The sequence below is a fragment of the Dermacentor silvarum genome, unplaced genomic scaffold, assembly GCF_013339745.2.
Source record: "Dermacentor silvarum isolate Dsil-2018 unplaced genomic scaffold, BIME_Dsil_1.4 Seq332, whole genome shotgun sequence".
Lineage (NCBI taxonomy): Eukaryota > Metazoa > Arthropoda > Arachnida > Ixodida > Ixodidae > Dermacentor > Dermacentor silvarum.
The window spans coordinates 1-19,367 of NW_023606065.1; the positions used below are offsets into that span (position 1 = coordinate 1).

The 19,367-nt window shown below is 48.7% G+C and overlaps 1 protein-coding gene across 1 annotated transcript in view; it reads left to right on the forward strand.

Annotated features, from left to right (window-relative positions):
* Positions 1-5,750: 5,750 nt before the first annotated feature.
* Positions 5,751-19,367, forward strand: part of LOC119434942 (uncharacterized) — a gene marked incomplete at both ends in the record, with an annotated part of 30,541 nt that continues 16,924 nt past the window's right edge. Inside the window, 2 exons of the mRNA XM_037701945.2 lie at positions 5,751-5,936; positions 18,996-19,211. Of these exons, the coding sequence (XP_037557873.2) occupies positions 5,751-5,936; positions 18,996-19,211 (402 nt within the window). The remainder of the gene's footprint in view (positions 5,937-18,995; positions 19,212-19,367) is intronic.

Below are 19,367 nucleotides of genomic sequence, written 5' to 3' on the forward strand. Positions count from 1 at the left end.
ATATAAGACAGTTTTAGCTTAGCGCACGCAACGCGCCAGCGGGGGCACGACTGCGCATGCGCTGAACCTATGAGAGATGCGTGCGTTTTGCGCGCGTATGGGATACGCGCGCTAGTTCTCCGGGCTTGCGTTGCGCTGGCTACAGTCGTTGCGTACCCTACCGGCGGCCCTCTCGCGAGATATCGCGCTGCCGAGAGCCTAAGAACATGGCGGCGACCGACAGGAAAACAAGCGGGTCAGTGGTCATGGCAGCGAGCAAATCCCGCGTGTATTTCGGTATCGCCCTCGATTTGGAGCTCCTTGCCTATGTGAGGAGCTTAAATCCATTCGCGGACCCTGTGCAGTGGGCCGTGATCGCTGCAAATATGCAGGATATCACTGGGATGCCGTTTATTGCCCGGAATGTCCGCAGTCGAACGGAGCTCCTGCTATCCTATTACGCTGCGAAGGACATAGTCAACCTGAGAAAGTAAGTTCCGAGTCTGACTGCGTGAATTTTTGTTCGGAAATTGCTTTCGAATTTGTGCACCACACGATTGTTTCACCATCTGTTTGGATAGGCGAGCCGCCGGAGCAAAAGGCACAGTGCATCACGGCCGACCACCGTCACTTTTTGAGCACTGCATATTTTGTCGGGGATCAGCAGCAGACTAACAAGTTCACTCAGATCCCGTTTCTCGAAGCGGAATTGTTGTCGAAACAACGTCGACTCCACTTGGTCCACATCGAGGAGTCCGTTGCGCGAGCGGTATCGCAGCAGCTCGCTTTCACGATCGCGCCTTGTGTGGTATTCTATGTCGTCAAGGCTGCAGTCACCTTTCAAAAGCCACCGCTCGCGGGTTGTGAGCATGAGATCGTCTATTTCTTGCCATGAAAGAGTAGCCAAAAGGCGGCGATTCCACAAGATGCTTAACGGCATTCTCTTCCCTTGCTGCTGCTCGCCTGAACACAAAATCGGCGCGAACGCCGCGAAAAAGCTTGGCTTGTCTCGTGCCTTGACTTGTGACAACCAATGTTGGCTCACGGCCGCCTGGATCGACGCGCGCGGCAGGGTTGCTCCGGCCGTCCCATTCGGACGGAGAGGGTGTAATTGCGGAAAGGGGCGTGTCCGCTGCTTTCGCCGCACCGCGGCGCGCGCCTCCCACCCCTCAACTCCCTTGCTATGGCTGCGCGCGAGACGATTTGCGCTATAATTCGCGCTATAATGAAAATATCGCTGTATAAGAAACCGCGAGAAGTTGTGCCGAACAAAAAGGCGCCCAAGAGCACCGATGTCCCTTGACGGTATTTTTTTTTTTTTTTTGTCTTCTTTGCACTCCAGCCTCTCTCAGGATGATGCTGCCCGAAACGCGTACACTCGTAAGCCAAATTTTTGCGGGAAAATTATTTCCGCGTGCTCAAGCGCAGCATGCCAATGGAAAGCCTGCACGCGAGAGAAGGCATTCGAGCTCTATCTGCTAGAAGGAATGCCAGCTGACTGACGAGGCAACCAAGATTTTTTTTTTTTTTTTTGCGTGAATCCGCAGCCCGCAAACTTTTGTTTATGACTTGCATTTTCCCCAGCTTGACCAATTGACTGCCAAAATACGCCGTGGAAAGCGAGAGATATGACTCGGTGCTTTTAAATGGAGAGCTGAAGTCGCGGCAGTCTTGCATCTGTACATGCGAATGCGCTGTTTATTGTGTTAAATAAGCGTGTTAAATAAGCGAACTCATCGCGCGTCTTCCTGCACGAAGTATCAAGCTGCTTACCTGCTGCCGTGGTTGGCTTTACGAGTTTATTGCTTAGGCACTAGATGGCGCCAAGTATCACTCCGAGGCAAGGGTGTTGACGCTTAGGCGCACTCCCCGTTTCAGATGTTGTGCGCGGTAAACTAATTATGTGGGGGACAGCCTCAACCGTAACGTACGTAGCGCGCCGCACGTTGCGTACGTACTGTCTAGCGCGCGCTAAACTAAAACTGTCTATAGTCCGGCGTAACGCGCGCGCGCGGCCACGCGCGCCGCGGTTAAGCAACGCCGGTGGAAAGCGCACAATCTACAGTCCGGCGTCACGGCGTAGCCGGCGTGCCCAGCTGCGTCGGTAAAACCCCTATATAAAAAAAGTAGCGACACTCTCCTCCTCCGCCTTTCCTCCTCCTCGTTTCTCTTCTCTTTCGCGTTCTCTTTTCGACCGTTGCGCCGCCTACACCGCTTGAAACACGTGCACTTGTTTATTTTTCGCCGCTTATCAGATTCGACGATCGCCGACTGTGTTCGCCGCTATTGTTGTGCTCCTCGCCAGTCGGTAGACGCATCTCGGGCGAAAATGGCGATGGAGCGTGATCGTAAACAAACGCAGCCAGCGCCTGGCGGCGCGACGGTCCACGTGATGCCATTAGGCCAATACCGACGCGGCGTCGGACAGGGTGTGCGAGGAGGAGGCGGCATTCTTCAAAGCGTGACGCTACTTTTTATATAACGGGGTTTTATGTGTCGCGCGCTCAGCGCCGCCGGCACGGAGATAGAACATTGTTCTATTTCACCCGGCTGCCGCTAGACCAGAATGCACTGCGTGCTGTAAGGGCAGTGGGCGGAAGGCAAAATGGCGGCTTGCGGCGCTCGTAGTGAAAGCGCGGCTGTGGCTTTCTCAACGTCCGTGGACGATGACAACGCAAGTGAGGATGTATGTACATGTTTCGCTTCTGCGTTTGACGTAGCTGACGCACTAGCACTAGGAGTGCGATCTGCTGGGCTGTCAGGACAAGTTAACGCCATGGCGTGAAGGCAGTCAAACAGCACACGGAGCGAGACCTGTGTATAAGGTATTTTGTGTGTGTGTGTGTGTGTGTGTGTGTGTGTGTGTGTGTGTGTGTGTGTGTGTGTGTGTGTGTGTGTGTGTGTGTGTGTGTGTGTGTGTGTGTGTGTGTGTGTGTGTGTGTGTGTGTGTGTGTGTGTGTGTGTGTGTGTGTGTGTGTGTGTGTGTGTGTGTGTGTGTGTGTGTGTGTGTGTGTGTGTGTGTGTGTGTGTGTGTGTGTGTGTGTGTGTGTGTGTGTGTGTGTGTGTGTGTGTGTGTGTGTGTGTGTGTGTGTGTGTGTGTGTGTGTGTGTGTGTGTGTGTGTGTGTGTGTGTGTGTGTGTGTGTGTGTGTGTGTGTGTGTGTGTGTGTGTGTGTGTGTGTGTGTGTGTGTGTGTGTGTGTGTGTGTGTGTGTGTGTGTGTGTGTGTGTGTGTAAAAAATCACGATGTGCTTTCTTGTCGAACTTATGTTTATATTTTTATGCATGACTGGCCCCTAGGCAACTATGTATGTTGGTTGCCTGAAATGTCTTCTCATGTCAAAAAAAGAAAATGAAAGCGCGCACAACTCGGACGGCGCGGGCACATTCTGTCAGAATGTGAGAATGCGCATGCGCCATGGATTGCGCGGCCGTGAAGTTGCGCTCCCACACACAGTGATGGCGCTAGCCTCGCGCGGCGTGCGTGCCGAACTGTAGAGGAGGCAAATTTCTTCCACAGGCTGGCGTGGCTGGCGTAGCGTATCTAGGGTGCCTCGATGCCAGCGCCGCCGTTCAGGGTGGAGACAATCCCGCTGGCGCCGCCATATTGAATCACACGAGCTCAGACTCAGCTACGCTTGCGTTCATAAATAGTGTTACTCGCGGCGCGCTTCCAAGTGCTTTGCCTTGATGAGGATTTTTTTATCGGTATCGCATCTGCACATCTTTATAACCAATAGCCGTTAACTCGTCGAAGGTCGAAGACGTAAATGTATGGCGCCGGGAACATGCCCCAAGTTGCCTAATTCAATCACTTTCAATATGCCGTGTGTATGTTTGAAATACGCACTATTTTTTTTTTTTGCGCTTCGATGCTTGGTATATAAGGTTTGCGACCCCCTGTGTGTGGAAGTTTTTCTTTTTCGCTGTTGTATTTTGGTTTACACGTCACGCCTCCTTTACCGTAGCCAGCGCACGCCGATTATAGTTTCCCTTGCGTTGCGCGTGCTCTTCGCGTTCGTTGCAATTATTTGACGATATCTACGCGCAATTTTGCTTTTTTTTGCCCACGAAACTGTGTGCTGACAGGATTAAGCTGGTGTAAAATAACTGCGATGTGAAAATAAGGTTTAGTTAGTGCTGTAGAGAAAAATGTAACGTAACTTGTCTGTGTCAATATTGCGTAGTACGCACAAGAAACCAAACGACGCACAAGATACATTTACTTAGTAATGTCTAATACAGTCAATCATGAAAGAGATATGTACATGAAAAATTATATGTACTGTGTGGCGCCTGAAGACTATGTTGAAAGACGAGATAAAAAAAAATTCACAAGGTACGCTCGACACACACAATTCGGGATAGGGAGAGTTTTTTTTTTAATTTATTAATTACATGGGGGGGGGATTTCAAGTGAGTACATCAAGCTCATTACACACAATATAAATCGAAAACAAGAATACAAACAAGAAAACGCAACCGCGGGTAATATTAATGAAGATATCCAGCCAGAATACATCAGCTACCATCGAATACGTCGCATCAGCCAAACACATCGATGGCGAGTACAGAACATTTTATAATAACTTTATAATAACTTTATTATAACATTTTAATTTTATATTGACGATGGCTACAAAAGGCATCGTCAGAGCCAAGGAGCTTCGCTCCTAAAAAAAAAAAAAAGCCGGCAGATCACACACCCTGTGGGAATCGATGTTATGCGAAGCAATGTGCGGGGAACCTACCAAGTTAACGAAACGACCATGAGAGCACCAAGACGTAGGCGGCTTTTTCATGACCTACATGACACGCATGTCATGACATTCATCCCATGACTCCTCAGGAGTCCCTTTAGCTACTCCTAAGAGACCTTAGGGCGAAAGCCTTAGTCATACTCGTGACTATTACTTCTACCACCATCATTTAGTGTTTCCTTCACTTAGTACCGACGTCCGAACCCATTTCAGTGGTGTTTGAGTGTTAATGTTTTTCGTTCAGTCATTGACGTTTTTCCGCAGTCATGCTCATGACTGACTTCTACCAGCATCCTGTAGTGTTTCCTTGGCTAAGTACCCACGTCCGAACCCATTTCATTGGTTTTGAGTGTTAATCTTTTTCGCTGGGTCATTGTCATGACCGACATGACACGCATGTCATGAAATTTATGTAATGACCTATCAATTATGTTCGTCATACACTCCTGTCATACTATACCAATTTTGGTACCTATCAAGTTAACGAAAGAAGCATGAGAACACCAAGACGTAGGCGGCTGTTTCATGACCTACATGACATATCATTTATGTTCGTCATTTACTCTTGTCATAGTATGCCAATTTTGGTACATACCAAGTTAACGAAACGACCACGAGAGCACAAAGTCGTAGGCGGCTACATAGATACATATCTACATACATACATACTATACATATCTACATAGATAGATAGATAGATAGATAGATAGATAGATAGATAGATAGATAGATAGATAGATAGATAGATAGATAGATAGATAGATAGATAGATAGATAGATAGATAGATAGATAGATAGATACTGTCAAAGTAGCAAACGTTCGCCAAGAAATGCTTAGCATTTAAAAACCACAAATGACATTTTGTTCAATGTAGCACGCGAGAAGACTTCGACTATCAAGCTGTCTAAATGGGAACTTGCAATGCAGTTTAGCCGATGATATAAGAAACGCAAGTAACAATTAATAGAAAACTAGAGTCCTAATGGAACACGATCTTTCGTGGGCGTGCGCAGATCTGCTGAAGAAGAGCAAGCCGAGCCGTGTGGTGGTCGTCGGCTCGTGCGGCCAGGTGGCCGGTCGGCTGAACACGGAAAACCTGAGCTTCGGCCGCTACTGGTTCCCACTACTCAACTACTGCACCACCAAGCAGTGCAACATGCTCTTCACCGTCGAGCTCAGCAGGAAGCTGACGGGATCCGGTACGCCGTTCCAGGATGATCGAGTACTGTTTTTCCACAGAGAGAGAAAGAATAGCGACCTAGTCGACCGCTGATATCCAACTTATGATTATTTTCGCCCATAACTTGCATGCATGCCTCACGTTTCAGTGAGAACAAAGTTATCTTTAAAACAATTTAGTGATGGTTAAGATGCAAGATACCCTGCGCTGACAGCGGGGAGACGGGCAACTTTAAACAGCGGGCTGCGCCAACATCAGAACGATGTGGATAAGAAAAGAGGGGCGTCAAGTGCTTTGGCAGAGCACGCAGCAACGACTATGCATCATATTCACTGGGCGAACTCTAGACTAATCGACAAAGAAAGAAACTGGAAGTCACGCCTGTACCTCGAGGTACAGTCAACAGGACACACGCTCAATCGGAACGAAGGAATCCCTCCCCTCGTCTTACGCGCGGTGCTTGCGTCACATACTAACACTTACTTAAACAGACACTTCAATCTTTTTTGCCCCATAGGGAACAATGCTTCTGCATGGAAGCCGAAACGTCGCTTTCAAAGTTTTATTTGGTACGTCTTTCTTGGTCAATTCTATACCAACCAGACGGGCTTCCGTCGAACTCTCGATTACATCAAGATGCCAGACACTGTTCGTGCTGGCTAACATCACAAATTGCGCGGAAGCTGCAGTTTAACTCCTTAAACTAGCAAGTTACCTTTGTAGTACTTTTATAATGAGATACCTTAGCGCATATGCTGTTAGATCCCCGATCTTACCCATCAGAACAGCGCAAATCCCTCAACTTGCTGTTCGCATACTTCAATTTAATAGGCTTGTTCTCCACACTGCAACCAAACCTCTTCCACTCGTTAGCAATTTGTTTTTCTCTTCTTTTAAATGCAGGGGTTTACGTGCTAAAACTGCGATCTGATTATGAGGCACGGCGTAGTGGGGGACTCCAGATTAATTTCGCATACCGGGGTTTTCTTGTTTTCACATAACTGCCAAGACCATAAGTTCTATACTAAAAACCTTCCTTTATAGCACGGAACATCTATTCTACAGATAATATCACACGAAATGCACCGTGTGTCCTTCAGTTACTTTCCATTCTTCTGCCCACATTTTTCTGTGTTTCTCTCTTTCTGTACGCCCCATCCTCCGCAGAGCAGCATGTACATACGTAAACTTTCGACAGCTAAACACTTGGTTTTCGATAGAGAATTGCTTCCTCATATATTTCTGCGATTGAGAAAACGAAGCCCGCCGTGGCTGAAAGCGCGAGTGGACAGCGCGCCGCATTTAGTACGTGCGCGTAGTACAATGTGGTGCCGAACTTACGCAACGGCCGTCATCAGTCCCTCGTAAAATGTCTGACGCCCGTCATCACCACACAGTTCCTTACGTCCGCCGCCACCGATAATGTGGTACCGAAAAAAAAAGTATTTTTAACTGACAGCTAATGCATAGGTAATCCCTCCATTACCAGAGTATATGAGCGCGACTCAACGCGAAATTCTAGTGATAAGGAGGCAGCGAACAAAAACATGCAGATGGAAATGAGCGCTCGTCTTTCCTCTTTTCTTTGCCTTGCATATGAGCTGCGCAATTTCAGTACGAGTGCCGAAGTTCCCTGTTGTCAAATGTTGCTGAACTCCTTACGGCAGAAGCCTTCTTTTCCTGGCGAGGGCGCACAATGGCATCTATAGTCTAAGCGCAGAGGCAAGCTCAGAATGCCATGGCATGCAAGACATGGAAAGTGAGTTACTGCCGAGATGTTCCTGCACGCCGCCCAAATTGCATCACTTCCCCTGAGCAGCACTTGGCCACTTTTTGCGGCCGCTCGCCGCAAGTATCATCATCACATTTCCGCGGAATACAAATAGCCCGATAAATACCTCGGGCTGTCTCCACCCAGAACACAATCCCAGGTTCAGACACGGGAGCCGTCTTCGTTGTAGTCAGGCCATCTGTCTTCAGTGTCAGCACGTCGTCGTCCTGACATCGTCGTACAGCCGCCTCGTCATCATCGTCGTATTCTTCGCGGCACCTTCGGAATTGTCTTGCTTTAGTAACTCTTGTCATCACTGGTTTCCTGGCATAGTCACCGCCGCTCATGGCGTAATGTTGTCCTCATCTTTGTGAACTTTGGTTCGCTTTTTTTAGAGCGCAGCTCTTGGGCGCCCGTAGCTGCGGCGAGCGTCGGCGTTGTCCCTCGTAACCGAGCACAGCGAAGGATGGAATGCGGAGCGCGAATGAAAGACGGCGAGCCAAGAGAACGCGAGGAGGAGGGTGCAGCGGAAGCATGAGAAAGAAAGCGGAAGAGGAGAGCATGGCGAAATGGTGAGGAGGAGTGCCGGCGGCGACCACGCATGCGGCGAGTGCGGAAACAAACCGTGGGCTTCGAACCTACTGCGCATGCGCTACTTCGCCTGCGCCACCGCCACTAGGAAATGCGCTCCGCGCGAGCCACCCGTTCCCGTGTTCACGCTTTATTTCTGAACAATGAGTGACGCAACCAGTGGAAATGCTTCATCTGCCGCTGCTGCTAAATGAGCTGCCCGAGCAGAGGCTCAGCGCAGCCGCCGAGAGCACTCCGTCGTTCAGAATGAAATGTTTTGCCACAATATATCGCCAATTCAAAACACCTAAATAGCTGCGCTCAAGGAGGAGGATGGAAAACAAGAGGTGAAAGGCAGAGAGGTTAAACAGTGGCCGTACTCTGAAACGATCCACTTAGGCGATACTATCGCCAAAGTGGACAACGCGCGACCGAGCGTTGTGAAGCGTTCGAGAGCGCGTATTGGTAATGCATGCTCCTGTCACGCGTAATCAGCCGGTTGATTTATTGAACGTGAGTATCGCCGAGGTGATGAATACCGTGAGTTATAAATACCGTGCGAGTGCAGAGCGGCTCGGGTAGGTTGTTTTCGAGTGTAATGGCCACAGTACGGAGTCTGCGCACTGATACGGTTGGCTACGGCCGCTTTAGGTAAAATAAATTTTGAAAAGGAAGTTGAAAAGTGTTATTTTAACGAATAAATTGTTCTACAACTCACGCGGTTACGAAACACATTTTTGATGATATTATAAAGCGACACACTGTTTCTGCGTCTGTGTGTCAGTCATCGTGCACAGCCAGTGCGGCATCGTCTAACTTGTCCCTGCTACACTTCACCACCAACCACGCGAGCAACGCGTTGTTTATGGTGGCGTTGCCAGCTGCTCCAAGACACTGTCACCAAAATTGTCACTTACACAAGGAGACAGCATGCAATAGCCGCTCAACAGTCAACAAATATCGCTGCGCAAAACCGTGTGCAAACCACCATCAAAATATACTATAAACTACTAACTCTCTTGTCTCTACTACACTTCTCCACCAACAGACCACGAAATGACGTGTTTGTTTACTCAATATATGTCGGGAGCACCCAACAACACCATGACGTAAAATTGACGTAGACCGGAACTACTAGATGGTGCTATTTATTTTCCGCTTTTGCTAAAAAAGTCACAGGCCTGCGCGGCACACGCAGCACAGTCACAGCCTAAGCTGGTGGAGCGGCTCAATAGTAGCTCCAATTTCGGCACCACGCACAACAGGTCTTCGCGGCAGTCTCTTCGCCTCGTTTTGACGAGAACGATCTGAACTGTCCTCCCAGCATCTACGGCGAGCTGCGGCTTGTAATGCTCTCTGCACAGCAGCCTGCTGAGCCCGATCAAGCCTTACAACTGCAACTTACATGTCGGGCATGCTGAGTTTGCAGGCACCTTAACTAGATGGCGCCACCATACTGCCGTAGGTTCGGGCAGCTCGGAATCGCGTTATTGCGCGCCTCGTCTGAATCGCATCTCGTCGTCTGCGCCTACGCACGCTAAGTTTGCAGGCGCCTTACCTAGATGGCGCCACCGTACTGGCGGAGGCTCGGGGGTCTGCCTAGGGAGGGTTTATAGGGCATTTCTCCGCTGCCCGATAGCAAGCGCTTGCGTGGCTGAGTGGTAGAGGCTCCCACGCAGCGGGCGCGGGTTTAAATCCCGGCGGGAACCGGGTACTTTTTTCGCATTTCGGGCTATAGCGGTTACGCGGCGGCGGCGGCGGGCACCATCGCGAACCGAAACGGCTATAGGAATGAGCCCATAACAGCTTACGCTGTAAAACAGCCAATCCACGGGGCGCCGTTGGCTGAAGCGTGGCCAAGGCGATAGTATTGCCCAATTGGATCGTTTCAGAATACGTCCCCAGATTAAGTGCCCGGTTGGCTACTCTGCACATGGGAATGGGGTAAGGCCAGAAAAGATAAGAACGCAAGAGAAGATAAAAAAGGAATGCATCAGTTAGCAGATTCTATAGTTTTTCATTGAGTACCGTTTCTTTTAAAAAGCACGCTGGCATTTTTAAAGGAGTTCGTGCCGGCGTTGGCTGAGACCACGGTCCAAGAATTCTGGCTTCCTAAGGGGACGGTTGTAAATCGTGTCGAGCGTGGTGCTGAGGTCTTTGTGCATTGAAACGACGGCAATCATACAGAAGGTCCGCTATCGTCTCTTTGCACTCACAAATTTCACAATCTGGACTTGTGGCCATTCCGATGAGGTAGGACCGCATTGGTAAAAGCTACTGCAAGCCATAGGCGACAAATGAGAGTTACCTCTCCCGTCTTGGTAAGCCATATGGAAGGCGGAGCTTCAGATCGGTATCCAGGGAACAAAGACGATGGTTTTTAGAGTCTGCCAAATTCCACTGGGCCAACATAAGCTCGCGAGCATAGAGCTTAGAGCTTTCCTGGTGCGTCTGTTCTTGACATCGGAATAGCGACTCAATCGGCACTGGTATGTGAAGATCGAGCGGCTGCTTCTGCTTGCTCGTTTCCGAGGATACCAAAATGAGTTGGTAACCATTGAAATACGATTTAATGTCCTTTCTCAACTGCCCGATGGTAAATTTTTCGCGTGTCTGCGATAAGTCGTTCGTGGGGTCCACGGCGTAATGCAGATAGCAAACTCTGGAGGACGGCCTGGGAATCGCAGAAGATTGACCATTTCTGGGCGTTTCCTGATCGATCAATTGAATCGCTGCACGCAGAGCTGCAAGTTCTACAGCTGTTGTTGATGTCAATTGCGATGTCCTGAATTATATGACTGAAGATTTTATGGGACAAATAGTGCAGCTGCTGAACTGGAGTGCACTCAAATTCGCATTAGGGCGTATCGTAATCGTCGGCGAATTTTTACAGGTGTTAAGGGCTCACTCTGCGACAGTCGTGTCCGGCATTAGAAAAAAAAAAAAGTCTCATTGGCCGTATGCTGAACGTGCGAGTGAAAGCGCGCGAAGGCGAGGGACGCGCGCTTTCACGGGGAGCGAACACACGGCGGAGAGAAAACGCGACTTCCCAGTGGAAGGGGAGCGGAGAGCGAGGAGGGCATCGAGGCAGCCTAGACTGTGCGTGTGCGCTAGAGTGTACTAGAATATGGTCGAGTGGGACGAGCGGCTGGGGCGGCGCATGCTTTGCAGTGAGGCGCCCGACGTGGAAAAATACTGTGGCGGCGCTGCGATCGAACTGGATTGGGCCGCATCAAGGTCGCGCCGTTGGAAACTGCTGGCGATACTGCTCGGCAGGGTCAATCGCACTACTTCGCGCGCTGGTATTTGCGTTCAGACCTCTCGAATGGTGTTCATAATCGAATATGACATGTATATATGTCTTAAGAACAAATGCCTTTCTTTCTCTTCATTGTATTTTTTAATGCCGCTCGGTGATTGCCCGTGCATTGCGGCCGCAGTGTCGGCTTTCATTCTACTATGTTATTGTACGGTTCCCTTTGGAGAACAAATATTTTTCTCGTTCTTCAAGCAGCATGTATCTCTCATGTGTATTGTTCCGCATATAGTTTTCCATCAGTAGGTCTTGCGGAACGCAAACGGAGAAACATATGTAACCTTCCTGCTTGCCGCTTCAAACAAGTAAAGCATATCTGCCCCATCCGGCACCTTGTACTCAGATTTCGTTCTTCTTTTGGAGTTTTTTACGTGCCAAAACCAGTTCTGGATTATAAGGCACGCCGTAGTGCAGGGCTCCGGATTAATTTTGACCACCTGGGGTTCATTAACGTCCACTACAACGCAAGCACACGGGCTTGCATTTCGCCTCCATCGAAATGCGGCCGCCGCGGCCGGGATTCGATTCCGTGAACTCGTCCTCAGCAGCGCAACGCCTTAGCTAACTGAGCCCCCGCGGCGGGTACTCAGATTTACGGGAAGCATCGTTATTGAACAAAAAAAAAAAAAAAAAAACTGCAGCACAACATTCTATTCAAGTTTCCGCCTTACTTGCGTAACAGAATGCGGAGTAATGGGTACGGGGTCATTTATCGCGGTCGGTGTCATTCTGGTGTCATTCTGGAAATTCATTTCAAGTGGATGCGTTTTGCACCCTCACCGGCTACAGTTCGTAAATTGCAATATGTGTCGTAAAGTAATTAACTAAGAAGTTCATTAATCAATTTTGTTAATAAGTTGAATAGGTGTTTCGATTCTCGTGCTACTAATGTCCGCCTCTTCGAATAACCCAGCTCATCAATGAGAATTGTGCTAACTGCCACAGGAGATTTTTAAAAATCCCCTAAACCTTAATTTCCAACACCCGGTATAGTAGTCAAGAATTCGACGAAAGTTCGTCTGGTCAGGTAACATGATGAGGAAGAAGATGCGGTCACTGACCAAGTCAAAGTAATACACAGAGACGTTTCGGGACCCGTACGGGTTCCTTGTTCACACTAAGCAGGCAAGAGCCGTAAGTCGCTTTTTATACTAAAATGTGACGTAATGAGCGGGTGTAGCTGGCAGGGAGATTGCCATCTGTCCTGTTGATAGTGTCTTGCGTGGTCTGAATAAACACTGATTCTAATAGTAGTCTTGTGGCCGGATTCTTCTCCTTGGCTATTATAGTGGCGTTATCCCAATTGATGCAGTGACCGTGATTATCGGCGTGCTCTGCCAGTGCGTTCGACGCTTTCTTGTTGTTGCAGACGTCCCTCCGATGTTCCTTTAATCTTCTGGTGAAGTTGCCAGTTTCGCCGATGTAACTGCAGCTGCAGTCTGCGCATGGTATCTTGTAGACAACACCAGGGTAGCTCTTGCTGTCTAATCGATCTTTCACGTTAACAAGCTGATTTCTCAGTTTGTTGGAGGGCATGTGCGCAACGCGAAGGTCATACCTTGAAAAGATACGGCTTAGAGCTTCGCTGACCCCAGGAACATATGGAACGCCGGCGCGTCTTCGGAACGACTTGCCTGGGATGGCCTGCGATGGAGGACACGATCTTCATTAGTCTTAATAAATTTCTTTGGGTACCCGTTCGTCATTAATTCGCGATGGATTGTCTGAAGTTCTTTCCTGATTTCGTTGTCACTTGAAGAGATGCGTGTTGCCCGCGTCACCAGAGAAGAAACAACGGATTGCTTGTGACAAGGTGGGTGGCACGAATTAAAATTTAGGTAGTGTCCGGTATGCGTCGCTTTCCTGTGCACAGCAAACGAGAGCTTATTTCCGGTTCGGCCCACCTGGACGTCGAGGAAGGGAAGGCTGCTGTCGCACTCGTATTCTGCGGTAAACTGTATTGCTGCCTCTATCGAGTTGAGAACACGCAGGAGCCGTGGGGCATCATTCTTATTTAGGATGCAGAAGCAGTCGTCCACGTAGCGGACGAATATCTTGGGCGCGGGAGCGAAGTCGGCAAGGGCCTTCTGTGTATTACTTTGACTTGGTCAGTGACCGCATCTTCTTCCTCACCCGGTATAGTGGATATACGGCGTTGCGTTGCTAAACTCGCGGGTTCAATCCGTCGCGGAATTCGATGGGAACAAATGGAAAACACTCGTGTACTTCTATTTAGGTGCACGTTAAAAAGCCCCAGGTGGGGAAATCTAAACCGGGTGCCTCATACTCATATCGTGGTTTTGCCACGTAAAACCCACAAATTTGTTTGAACTAAAAAAAAAAAAAAAAGAAAGACAGGTGGCTGCGTTCTTCGTCTTTTTGCTAGGAGTGTAAACAAAATAAATTATTCTCGAGTCTGATTTCCGAGAAAAAACATGTTACGCTTATCCTATATTTCTTACATATATATGTAATGCCATTCCCAAATGTCTGTCCGCTCAACTAAGCAGCTTGTATATTATAAACGGCTGCTTTCAGTTATTCGACGCACTATCATAACGACAATAATGAAGCAATTAGAGAAACGGCGTACCTCACATACACGTACAGATATGTGTAGATCTGCTGCGTTCGTTCAAGAAGATAAGTGTGGTACCACATGGGGCACCCAGTTTTAATGGGTTGCAAAGATGGTGAGACTGTCAAAAAAAGTTTTCCTTGCCTGAATCAAGTTAGCAGATTTACAGGCTGCCCCAAAACGGGGCATTTATATTGAATGACAGCTTATTACACTTATTATCAGGGCTTATTAGCAGCTTATTAGCCGGAATTATTAACACCCCTGCGTTAATTTTCTCAGGAACTGCGCCTCTGCGCGACAGCCACAACTCTCCGGCAGCACAATCATTCGGAATACCAGTCCGCACTTGCATCGGTCTCTCACCTTTGAGACTGCAATAGTGCGGTTATGCGTTACATTCGTACGGAAATGACTGTTCGGCGTCGTACAGCATATCAATATAAATAACACTTTCTCACACACACACACACACACACACACACACACACACACACACACACACACACACACACACACACACACACGCACACGCACACGCACACGCACACGCACACACACACATACACATACACACACACACACACACACACACACACACACACACACACACACACACACACACACACACACACACACACACATATATATATATATATATATATATATATATATATTTTTTAATTGCCTGCTATGAATATTATTTCTGCGAATGAGAGTTTTATGTGCAGTATTCACTAATACGTGTGTTTCGGATGCAAACGTGCACGGTCGGGAGTTCTCACTGTACCATTGGTACCATTCTCAATGTACCCTTTGATTTAATTACGTAGAAATAAATCGGTCATTCTTCGCGCCACGCAGCTAATAAACCTGGTTTATTTCATTTTAATATTGTTTTCTTCGATCATTGTTCCTGATCAATATCCACCGACAAGAAGCGCGCGTAAAATGACACGCTATCAATAATAAAATTTTCGTACGTAGCTTCATGTTGCAGAGATGCCAGTTGCTTTTAGAAGACAGTGTTAAAAACAATGGTTCACTTGACTGAAACTACCTTTGGTACCCGCCGTCAAGAGTCATGAGCGCACCAAAGTAACTAAAACATAAAAACAAATGTACTACACAGACGTTCTGCGAGAAAAACTGGGCGCCGCCAGCGTCCGCGTAGCGAACGCGCGCTCGCTAGCAGACGACGCGCTTGACAACGACAACAAAACTGAAGACGACGCGTTGTATAATCCATGCCTCAAATATATATGTTTGGCAAGATGGTGTAAACATAAATTTGCAGTTGAAATAAAGCACTATTTTAACAGCGTACTATACGCAATCGGCCTCGGCGCCCGCAGCGAAAGTGCGTTGAATATGCCGCGGAGCGCGTCTCCGCCCCAATCCAGTTCGCTCGCAGCGCCCTCGCAAAATTTTTCCACACGTGGCGCCTCAGCGGGAGAGCGCCGTTCGGCCCACTCGACCATTATCTAGTACAGTGTGCGCGCCCGCTCAACCACTGCGGCGCATGCGCGCAGCCCTTCCGGCCTCTGCCGCCTGTGCCGCCGACTCTCTCTGGGCTCTCGCCCGCCTCTCCCCTAACAGTGTCGAAACGGCGTTTAGGCGTGTTCCATCACATAGCCAGCGTTTTGACAGCGGCTGTGTGCGGTCACACAAACAGCGCGCGCGCACAACTGTTGTCGATGGCGGTGGCGTTTTGCCCGCGTTCGCACCGAACGCGCGCGGCGTTAGTGACGTGTTTATGAAGAACTTGCCAACCTTTGCCGTACACCCTAAGGCGGTGTACCGTAGCCACCATAAGGCGATAGTCCCTGTGGCCACTAAATAAATTAAAACCACCGGATCATATATATTTCTCATTGTTTAATAGTTCAAATAACCAATTACTCCATCACATCTTAATAGTCATAATTGGAAATACATAATTCCCACCATAGTACAGCTTCGCTGGTCTTCCATCTCCACCCCTGTGGAAGGACTGACAGTTTTTTTCCCTCATTTTTGCAACTTTTCCGCTGCTTCACTGACGTTCTAAAGCCAGTCCGATCAGAGATCGAACGAGGACAGACTCGGCTCTTTGCACCATAGATGCGCCCGTCAGAGACGGTGTGCTTGGCGACTATGACTGTAGAGACTGAAGAAATCCTGAAGTTGTAACAGTAATGCAGCTTTATGTACAGAAATTTACAGGTAAGACACATTTACAGTGAGAAATTTTCAAACTGGCTAACATTGGGATCTTGTCCCACTGCAGAACTGAAGATGCATACCACCTGACCTTATACCAGAACTCCGGACAATGGTTCGGGGCGTCGTTTAATGGCACGTAAGTCCGGCCCAGAAGTTACAAACAACAAACAGCGGATGCATTGAAAGATCCGATTCAGACCTATAGAGACGCACTGTGACGGGGAACCACCCGTCAGCAACGACATTGCAACAAACTCTCTTCCACATTCAAAAACGAAAGGTGGGCAAATAAAGGTCTATTAGGGTTGGTAATATCGATGAACGATTAATTGATTAAAAGTATCCCGCAAAACGATTAATCTTCATCGATATCCACCTTTCATTTAATCGACCTAATTGATTAGGCCTGTTCGATTAATCGTTTTAGAGAGTTCTATCTTCTTTCTGGAGTTTTACGTGCCAAAACCAGTTCTGATTATGAGGCACGCCGTATTGGAGGGCTCCGGATTAATTTTGACCACCTGGGGTTCTTTAACGTGCACTACAACGCAAGCACACGGGCGTTTTTGCAGTTCGTCTCCATCGAAATGCGGTCGCCGGGGCCGGGATTCGATCCCGCGACCTCGTGCTCAGCAGCGCAACGCCTTAGTTGACTGAGCCACCCCGGCGGGTGTTTTAGAGATTTCGACAGGAGTGGGACGAGAATTTTGAAATCGTTCTGGAATGGCGGCCAACGAGCAGTGTCTGTGCAGCTGGGGTAGAGCGACTGTCGACTGTCTTTCCGAGTCCAGAGTGATGCCAAGCTGAGCACGTCCCCTCTCCCCCCCCCCCCCTCCCATTGCACACGCCACCATGCCGCGCGGAGCCGGAAGCTTGAAATGCCCTCGCAATGCATATCGTATATGGTTAGGCGAAATCGCCTGTGTATATGCAAATACGATATATGCATATACGATATAGGCGAAATTGTATATGGCTAGGCGAAATCGCCTGTGTATATGCAAATACGATATATGCATATACGATATAGGCGAAATTGTATATGGCTAGGCGAAATCGCCTGTGTACACAAAACTATAATCATCAGCCTTCGCTCGAGCGTCATCGTCTTCTTCCGTAGCTGGCTCGTTGGCGCCCCTGCGCTCGTGCTCGGCATGCACTCGTGCCACTGCTCCCGCCGTCGTCTGCTTTCATAGCTGGCTGCGTAGCCGCTAATCATTCCAGCGCAGAATTCCACTTCTGTCGTCGTAATGGGGAGGCCGCGTCTACGGGCGTATAAGCCATTGCTTGAGGGGGTATGAGCCATTAATTTTCTTACGTGACGGTCAGATTTAATTTTTGACGCAATTTGATTTGGAAGAATCTCAAGCGGCAGTGGCGGGCGAATGCTTCTAACCATGCCACCGAGCAAACTCGAGACATCGAACGCAAGCGACAACGGCGAACTGCGGGCATACCGTCAGTGACGTCGTTCTCTCCGTCGCAGCCGAACGTGTGTGTAACCTCATAATTAAAAAATACTTTAATGAACCCTAGGGATTAACCCGGTGATAAATACCGGGGCCACACGTTCCAGCTTCGCTGGTTGACCATCTTCACGGAGTGGTAGGGCCGACGAATTTTTAAATTCTGGACTGAGTGCCATTTTATAACATACATTGTTCATCTTGTCAAAAGCCAATAGTGCCAACTATAGTTAGTCTTTAACAAGGTAAAGATTACCTTTATCAAACGTTTATACACTTGTGTTTCAAACTTGGTTCCACCTCTCAAATATTAAAATAGGGCCCTACAAAAGTAGATAACTGCGTTTCAGCCTTCTTGAAAGTGCCCGGTAAAAATTTCGATTAATCGATGAAAAACCCTGCATCGAAAGCGATCAATCGATTAAAGGCTAAAACGATGAACGATTAATCGTTAATCGAATGAAACTATTAATCGACCATCCCTAAGGTCCCGTGTGGCACTAAATCCCCTTCACACACGTTCACGCCGACCATCACAAGCGGCGGTGCCGCGTGGTCGGAGGGGCGTTACGCTGCACTGGCTCGGCACTAGATGACGTCATTTATGGTTTTCCCGCATGTGGTGCGGCATCCTCAAAAGCAGGCGCGTACACAGGCAAACAACCCAGTGCCGTCGGGAACCTCGCCTCAAGCTATTTTCCCTCGTATTTGATGACGAGGTCATTTTCAAACACGTTCGACGCGGACGGCTCGACAACGACAAAAATCACGGTAGGGCTAAGGCGGCGAGCTTTTGTGTGAATTCTAAAGCACTCGAGGATGGAGTTCAGGTGGATGACAGCTCTTGCTGTTCATGAAACTTACCGCACATAGCGCATATTCGCAGGTCTTATTTGCCGCATACAGTTGAGTTGTGCTACGAGCGGAAGAACTGGTGTTTCTGAGGGTGATTTGATCATTGACCAAGTGCTCTGCCGGAATAGCCGCTTTAGACTAACCCGTTCCGTCTAGTGTGCGCGAGTCCTGAGACCCGCTTTCGCCACGGCCTTAGATGAATTCTCCTTCTCCTGAACGTTTTCTCATTCTCCTTGCCTCTCTCTGTTATTCCTTGTAAAAGAAGAGTGCCAAGCGATTTCCATGTCTGTGGTGTTTTCGCATTCATTTGTTGTTAGCGGACTGGGCAGAGGAACCGTTCGAAGCCAAGGGGAACAAAATGTCGGCGGCGACGTCGAGTCCTCGACATGAGATGCAAGCTGAGCGGCAACGATGTGGTCTGGAAGACGCTGTCTCGAAGCTGTCTAGCCCTAGCGGTGAGAACATCGACTCGCAGGGAGGTTTCACCGTCGACAACCATCCCGCCGACACAAACCTTCGCAAGAGACAATCGAGTGAGTCTGGTGCGATCAGGCATTCGCATCACTGGACTTGCATGACCTCCTCTTACATCTTCCTATACAGCGGCACATGCTATAGAGAGATACATCTTCCTGGCCTAGCGGAGGACACTAATATGTCAGTACTTCAACGCTAACAAGGAAATCGTG